At 53.5% G+C, this 8,373-nt stretch overlaps 1 protein-coding gene across 1 annotated transcript; it reads right to left on the bottom strand.

The window, feature by feature from the left end:
* Positions 1 to 2,917: 2,917 nt before the first annotated feature.
* GPR108 (G protein-coupled receptor 108) lies at positions 2,918 to 8,199 on the bottom strand. Its single transcript, XM_059699491.1, is given in 12 exon segments — positions 2,918 to 3,017; positions 3,180 to 3,275; positions 3,450 to 3,519; positions 3,763 to 3,797; positions 3,900 to 4,026; positions 4,100 to 4,202; positions 4,290 to 4,367; positions 4,784 to 4,859; positions 5,196 to 5,311; positions 7,171 to 7,529; positions 7,567 to 7,688; positions 8,108 to 8,199. Coding segments are annotated over 12 exon segments (1,329 nt in total). The 3' UTR covers positions 2,918 to 2,962.
* Positions 8,200 to 8,373: the final 174 nt, after the last annotated feature.

Genomic DNA, 8,373 nt, shown 5'->3' with positions numbered 1-8,373 from the left:
GGGTGCTCTAGTTAAAGGGTGAGGTCGGAGGGTGAGAAGGACATAATACTTTTCTGGAGTCTGTCCACAGGTGTGTGTGCAGGTGCGTCTCTAACCTGAGGTCACTCCCCTAGTTTCGGACAGTCCAGGAAAGATCAGGTGTGTGGCTGGGCACTGCACTGAGCCAGACACTCATAGGTGATACTCAATGACCACATCTTACATGTGAGAAAACAGAGATTAAACCACTTATCTGTGGCCACATCGCAAAATAGGGGATGATTGAGGTGTGGCCCCTGACGTCTTGTTTATTGAGTCTCACACCAAGTCCTTAGCTGTGTGACCGTGGGCAAGTCACGTAGCCTCTGTGCCTCAGAAGCTTTTTAATGAGTTAAGGTCCATGGAGAGCTACTATTACTTATAATAATGTTTTTATTAATTTTAGAAAGGAACTACTTTTTTAAAAAATATATGTTTTTATTGATTTCAGAGAGAGGAAGGGAGAAGGGGAGAGAGATAGAAACATCAATGATGAGAGAGAGCCCTAACCGGTTTGGCTCAGTGGGTAGAGCGTCTGCCTGCGGACTGTGTCCCAGATTCAATTCCGGTCAAGGGCATGTACTTTGGTTGCAGGCACATCCCCAGCGGGGGGTGTGCAGGAGGCAGCTAATCGATGTTTCTCTCTCATTGATGTTTCTAACTCTCTATCCCTCTCCCTTCCTCTCTGTAAAAAATCAATAAAATATATATATATACATATATATATATATATATATGTATATATATATATATATATCCTATCTAATAAAAGAGAAAAATGGTAATTGGCGTACGACGATACCCTTTTCATTGGCTAATCAGGGCTATATGCAAATTAACTGCCAACTAAGATTGGCAGTTAACTGCCAACAAGATGGCGGTTAATTTGCATATGTAGGCACAATGCTGGGAGGCCAAAGGGAAAGCAGGAAGAAGCCCCCTGCCACTGACAGTGATCAGAAACCCAGGGGGGAGCTAAGAGCTGGGGGGCAGGGCAAAGGCAGCCCTGAGGCCGCCTTTGCCCTGCCCCCCAGCCATGATCAGAGAATCAGGCGCCTTTTCCGCCCTGGCCAGTGAGAGCAGGAAGTAGGGGTGGAGCCGGTGATGGGAGCTGGACACGGTCGAAGCTGGCAGTCCCGGGAGCTGGGGGTCCCTTGCCCAGGCCTGACACCTCTGCCGGAGGCCTCAGGCCTGGTCAAGGGGCCGATCCAGTGATTGGTGATCGGAGGGTGATGAGGGTCAACTCCTCTGGCCGAGGCATCAGGCCTGGGTGGGGGGCGGAGCCGGGGATTGAGGGGATATGATGGTCCCCTTGCCCAGGCCTGAAGCCTGGGTCAGAGGCGTCAGGCCTGGGCGGGGGCCAGAGCCAGTGATCGAGGGGAGATGGGGGTCCCCTGTCCAAGCCTGACACCTCTGGCGGAGGCGTCAGGCCTGGGCAAGGGGCCGATCAGGCGATCGGAGGGTGATGGGGGTCTACGCCTCTGGCCGAGGCATCAGGCCTGGGCTGGGGGCAGAACCAGTGATGGGGGGAAATGAGGGTCCCCTGCCCAGGCCTGACACCTCTGTCAGAGGCGTCAGGCCTGGGCAAGGGGCCGATCCTGCGATTGGAGGGTGATGGGGGTCAACGCCTGAGGGCTCCCAGTATGTGAGAGGGGGCAGGCTGGGCTGAGGGACACTCCCCCCCCCCCCCCCACACACACACACCCAGTGCACGAATTTCGTGCACCGGGCCCCTAGTGTGTGTGTGTATATATATATATATATATATATATATATATATATATATATATATATATTTATTTTTTTTTTTTTTTTTAAACATGATGAGAGAGAATCCTTCTGCATGCCTCCTACTGGGGACTGAGCCTGCAACCCAGGCATGTGCCCTGATTAGAAATTGAACCATGACCTCCTGGTTCATGGGTTGTCACTCAACCACTGAGCCACACCAGCCAGGCAGCTACTACTACTTATACTCTTGGCTTGAGCCACTTGCGGGTCTTTCAATCACCATTTTTCTTACCTCCAGCCTTTGCACATGCTGTTCCTCATCTGGGCCCACATCCTTCCCACCACTTCTCTATTCACTTTCCCTGACTTCCCAGGCTGGGTCAGGGCCCTGTGATGAAACTGTGTGATAACATGTCCCTCTCCCTGTCCCCCTCTCCAACTTCCTACTCCCAAGACTAAGAGCCCCTTGAGTGTTGGGACTTGGTGGGTCTTGGTCACTTCTCTGTCCTCCGCGCTCGGCATAGGGCCCACTCACAGTAGTTGCTCAATTCATATTAATTGCATGTGTAAAGCAATAAATACTACAACCACCTCCTCCAGTGAATACAGGTTTCTAAATTGTAAACACAACCGTGTTAGACCTCAACCCCCAGAAAGGCAAGAAACCAGGGGAGCAAAACAGATATGTCATTATTTTACAGCCGCAAGTTGGGCATGGTCCCTGGTCCCTGATGGGGACAGGGCTGCCCCATACTTGGGGGAAGGGGGAACTGTCCGTCTTCTTCTGAATGGGCTCTGGGAACATGGCTCCCAGGGAGTTAGGGGCCTGATGCGCACAGGCTCCCTTTCTACACCCCCCCCCCCCGACACACACACACACACACACTCTGGGAAAGAAGCTGGAGTGAGGAATGTGTGTGAGCAGAGAAGGAGGGTGAAAAAGCATGGTCTGAGATGGGGGTGATCACAACAGCTCTGGGACATTGGCTGTTTTGTTGACTTTGGACAGGCCTTCCAGGAACCCAGAATCGGCCATTCAAAAAGCAACCACAAGGCGATCGGAGCTCATGGGTGCCAGGCCCTGTCCCCAGAGCTGTCCAAGTCCCACCCCACTCCACCCCAAAACTGCCAGGCAGTCCCAAGGATTGTCAGGCCCCGCCACCCCACTCCACCAATCCTGCACCTCGGCTCCACCCACCATAGCCCCACCATTTCAGTCTGAGGGCTCACACTTGCAGAGGTTGTTGCCTGCCTGCAGCACTTGTAACCTGTGGTGAGTACGGAGAAGGTGAGAGTGGAGTCCTCAAGCAAGAGCTGGGGGAGGGGCTTGGGGAGGGGGCCCAAGCAGAAGTGTCAGGTACAGACCCCTGTCTCCTCCACCTCCATTGTCTGGCCCACCTTTCCACCCCTCCTCAGGCCTCTGTGCTCACCTGGTACAGCCACTGCCATTGGAAGGGCATGGCCACCCACAGCAGGATAGCGATGATCCTCGTGAAGTAGATACAACAGATGATCTGCAAGGGACACTGTTGGGCACGGGGGCCCAGTGAGATCAGAAGGGATGCCTGAGGTGGGGCCCACAGATAGAAGGCAGAGGGCTGAGTGGTGGGGTTCAGAGGTACAGCAGAAAGAGGGGTTAGGGAGGGAGAACCAAGGGGCTATTTGTCCTCCCCCTCAAAACGTCCTTCATGAGTGGGAACGAGACTCCTACCATGACATAGTAATGCCGAAACAGCTTCAGCTTGGCCAGGTTCACTGCCATTGAGGGGTGGGCAGAAAGAGTGGGGGTCAGGGTACGGAGGCTGGAGGCAAGAACACGGGGAAGGGGTGGAGGGCTGGGGTCGGGGAGGACATGGGGCAGAAAGTCTAGAGGGGGATGTCCAGTGAGACATTGAAGGGGACGGAGGAGGGGGAGAGGGCAGGCAGAGGGGAGGGAAGGGACCTATGGGGGTCAGCACAAAGGACCTGGAACGGGATGGAGGCTGGGGACACAGCAGGTCCCAGGGAGCAGGGCCTCACCCTTCCTTGGTGCCAGATGTTGGATGGACCTGGAAAGGAGAGAGAGACACAAGGAACAGTCAGTGTTGCTTCCACCCATGTCCATGAGGGCGGGGTCTGGGCCTGGGGGAGGGCAGGGGTAGAGTCCTCACCAGACCACAGGAAAAAGGATGGTATCTCAGCAGATAAGATCTACCAGAAAGAGAAGCCCATAGTCACTGACACCCTCCTCATAGGACTTGATGACAATGTGGGCCAGGTCAACCAGGACCTGTGGGGCAGGTATAGGGTGGGTGGGTATGCCCATGTGTGCAGGCGTGCCCACCTGGGGCCTCAGATCCACCTGGGATCAGGATCCTGATCCCAAAGATCTCCTCCTTGTTGGACAGAATGCAGTTGACAAAGGCCCAGCCAGAGATGATCAAGGAAATGATGAAGAGGAGGGCTCCCTTCATCTTAGAAGCCAGGGAGGGGGAGTAGTGAGAGGGGCACCCAGCCCTCTCCTGCTCACTGCCCACCACCTTCCTGATAGAGAAGGTCACTCATAGGTGTGTCATGTAGTGCATGACAGCAAGGCCTTTGATGTGGGGGCCCTGGTTGTTGATAGAGTAGTAGTTGATCTGGAGGTGGACAGATAGATGGACAGGCAGAGAGATGGGCAGTGATTACAAATGGGTGGATGGCGGTGGTTTAGGAACATGGACAATTATTGTCAGATGGGTGGCTAGAAAGTTGACTGAATTGATGGTTACGATCAGGATGGTGGGTGGACTCAGAAATGGGCAGTCACAGCCACAACAATGGAGGAAAGATCATAGGTGAATGGAGAGTGAGAATCAGTCGGGTAGACAGTCACAGCTTTACAGAAGGACAGATAGACAGATGAAGTGGATGGACAGCTGGCCACAATGATAAAATGGGTGGACACATGGAACTGCCAAGCCAAGGTCTGCAGAGATTTGGGAGTGGCCTGTTCAGACTGCATCTTGGACCCAGGGACCCCAGCCTGCCCCCTGCCCCAGGCCCAGGTTCTCACACTGTGGAAAAGGATCAAGATATTCCTGGTGAAAGCCGGGGCCACCATGAGCAAGTGGATCTTGAAGACATTGTACCTAACGGGGAGTCAAGGACAGAAAGTGGTATGGAGGCATCAGTCAGGGATAGGGATGGGAGGGAGTGGTGGCTAGAAGTGGGGATGCCCAGGGGCAAGGGTATCATGTGATCTTGCAGTTTTCATGTGATCATGCTAGCTCTGAACTCACAGAACCATCACTGGGAATCTCCAGCTCTCCCATTCTCTAGCTGGCTAACTCCCCCTAGTCTTCCTATCTCCCAAATGGGTACATTAGTTTTCATTTCATAGCATGGCTACCCAGAGGATTTGAGGAAGCTGAACTCAGTATGGTGACCTGACCTGTAGTTAGGGCTCCGTGAACCTGTTGCCCAACCATCCACTCAACATGATGTCGAATGGGCATTCCTGTCCCCGCATCAGATTGTAGCAGTTGTGGAAACTGAGACTATATTGGCCTTCCTTGGCCCTCAAGCCAATTACCATGTGGAACTGGGTGGTGGGGACAGGCAGAGAGAGGCAGCCTCAGCTTGGAGTGAGGGGTCCCACAGGCACCCACACTCAACTTGGATGCCATTTCCTCAGGGAGACTTTTGCTGGTCCTCTGGACCTAGTCCATCTCTTCCTCCTACCACCACCCGCCCCCCAATTAAAATGCTGATGTAAAAAGCAATACATTTTTTAAAAACATGATTTTATTGGTTTTAGAGAGAGAGGAAGGGTGAGGAAGACAGAAACATCAATTTGAGAGAGAAACATGGATCAGCTACCTCCCACATGCTGGGGATCGAATCCATAACCTAAGTATGTGCCCTGACGGGGAATCCAACCCACCTCCTTTCTGTGTACGGAATGATGCTCTAACCCAGTGGTCGGCAAACTCATTAGTCAACAGAGCCGGCCAAAACCGGTTTGGCTCAGTGGATAGAGCGTCAGCCTGCGGACTGAAAGGTCCCAGGTTCGATTCCGGTCAAGGGCATGTACCTGGGTTGCGGGCATATCCCCAGTAGGAGATGTGCAGGAGGCAGCTGATCGATGTTTCTCTCTCATCGATGTTTCTAACTCTCTATCTCTCTCCCTTCCTCTCTGTAAAAAATCAATAAAATAAAAAAATAAAAATAAAAAAGTCAACAGAGCCAAATATCAACAGTACAATGATTGAAATTTCTTTTGAGAGCCAAATTTTTTAAACTGAAACTATATAGGTAGGTACGTTGTTATTAACTTAGGGTACTCCTAAGGCTTAGGAAGAGCCACACTCAAGGGGCCAAAGAGCCGCATGTGGCTTGCGAGCCGCAGTTTGCCGACCACGGCTCTAACCAATTGAGCCACACTGGCCAGGGCAAGAAATAAAATTTTTTTTTAAATCAATAAAATGTTGGTTTTCTGCCTTGGACTCAGGAATCCAGCACACTTGGATTCGCATGCAGGCTCTGTGACTCTGAGGAAGCCACATACCTCCAAGCCTGTGTAAAATTGGCTTTACAGGATGCTTTTGCAGCATCCCTGAAAGGTGGCTACAAGGAAACAGATCTATGGAAATTGCTTTGCATGGTACCAGGTACCGAGTGGGTATTTAATAAATGCTAGCTATTCATTTTAACTGTGGGAACTGGGGCTGTCTTGTTCATTGCTATGCCCTACCCGCACCCCCCCCCCCAGCTCAGTTGCTAACACATATTGCATGAGATACTAGTATTATTATTCCCGTGTTCCCAATGAGGAAACTGGGACTCAGAGAGATCAGGGGACTTACTTGCTCGAGATTATATGGGTGAGAGGCAGGACTAAGATGTGAATCCAGAACTGGGAGAGGTGGGCTTGGACACGTGTGCACTTCACCCTCCTCCAGCAAACTCCTCAAAGCCTCTCACCAAAGGGATCTTCCCTTTCGTTTCCTGAAGGCCCAGCCACACGAGGCTCATGTTCACCTCCAGCCCTTGGGATAGAAACCGAAGCTGTTCAGCTGGGTGTCTGGTCGCTTCTCCCCCTACTGGACACCAAGGAGACAAAGGCAGTTCAGACTTCTTCCCACTGCCCCAGCCCTAGGGTTCTAGCAGGAGGCTACCCCAAGGGCCTCGGGTGTCCCCCTTCTGGCACCCCTTTATTTAGGACAGCTCAAAGGGGTGACAGAACAGGCCGCGAGGGCCTCCCTGGAGGTTGTGTCCCCAGACCAATCCTAGGCAGGGACAGAGTGGTTCTGGGTCCTCCCGCCACTGTTCTGAGCTTCCAGGAAGAAAGCCTGGGGCACCTGGCAGTACTACCTGCCACCCCCACCGGGTGAGTACCACCCTGAAAGCACAGTTATTTATTCTGGTGTCTGGCCCTGGACTACCGGATAACTTTTAGGGTCCCCAGCGTGCTGATTTCAACTGAGCCCCCCGAGATCCCAATGAGTGCCCAGAGGACCCCGTTCTAGAGCGAATCCCGGGGACTCCTGGATGGAGCCAAGCAATGAGATCCCAGGCATTTAGAGAGCTAAGAGTCTGGGGGTGCGGACAGATGAAGCCCCGCCCCTGATGGGCATCACGACCCCAACGTGGTCCACCGGGCAACTCAATCCGGTGGACCCTCGGAGGAGAAGTCGCTGGTTCTGGAAGCCGGGGTGGCTGGACCGCTCCATCCCGCGAAAGGAGCGGGAGAAATAGGAAGAGACCACTCCAAGCCAGAGGCTTCCCTGGGACAAAGCTGCGTCCCGCCCCCCCGCCCCCTCCCGCCCCCGCGCCCACCCCCACGCCCGCCGAGACCGCCCGCGGTGTGACTCGGCGTCAGCGCCAGCTGGTGGATGCGCCCGGAACTGCAGCACAACTGGAGCAGCAGAAGTAGCCTCGGGCCCCACTCCGCGGGCTTCCGCGGGCAAGCCCCTCCCCTCGCTCAGTGCCACCTCTGGAGCCACCACCTCCCCTGACACCGCCTCTGACGCGCCCAGGCCCGCCTCCCGATGAGCCAATCGCCGCACGGTGGGGGCCGACCTTGCGGCTTTTCCAGTTCACCCAACCAATCAGTGACCCTTTTCTCACAAACCCGCCCCGCGCGACACCTAATGGACAGCACTAGCTCCGAATGAAAGTGCTGATAACGCTTAACCCGCCTTTACTCTCACCAATCACTAGAAAAAATAGTCCCGGAAATAATTTGATGAACAGTTCACCTAACCAATTGTAATAGATCTGATACCCGACCCTTAAAGCATTTCTCCACCCACTCTTAACTGATAGACTGGCCCAGGACTACAGTACCCAGAATGTAGAGGGAACAGACTGCGCAACAGGGCGTTTAGTGAACTACCTTTCCCAGGATTCCCGAGGACGGGCTTTCTCTTTCCTACCCCCGGGATGTGGCTCCCTGCGGGAGTTCAGGCTTTTGGTAAACAGGCGCATCTGCGGACGCCGATCCTGTTCTAATCATTTTTGTCAACCCAGAAGCCTAAACTTGGTCCCAGGCTATATCTTGACCCTTGGATGACCTATGACCCCAGGTTGAGTCCCAGCTTTAGGTGAAGCCTCCTATCCTAAGAGTGAGGCAACTGGAGTCCTACCCCCGATGGACCAAAC

Source organism: Myotis daubentonii, chromosome 5 (assembly GCF_963259705.1).
Source record: "Myotis daubentonii chromosome 5, mMyoDau2.1, whole genome shotgun sequence".
In the NCBI taxonomy this organism is placed as follows: domain Eukaryota; kingdom Metazoa; phylum Chordata; class Mammalia; order Chiroptera; family Vespertilionidae; genus Myotis; species Myotis daubentonii.
The sequence above is the reverse complement of the archived record's forward strand: the minus strand, read 5'-3'. Positions and strand labels throughout refer to the sequence as shown.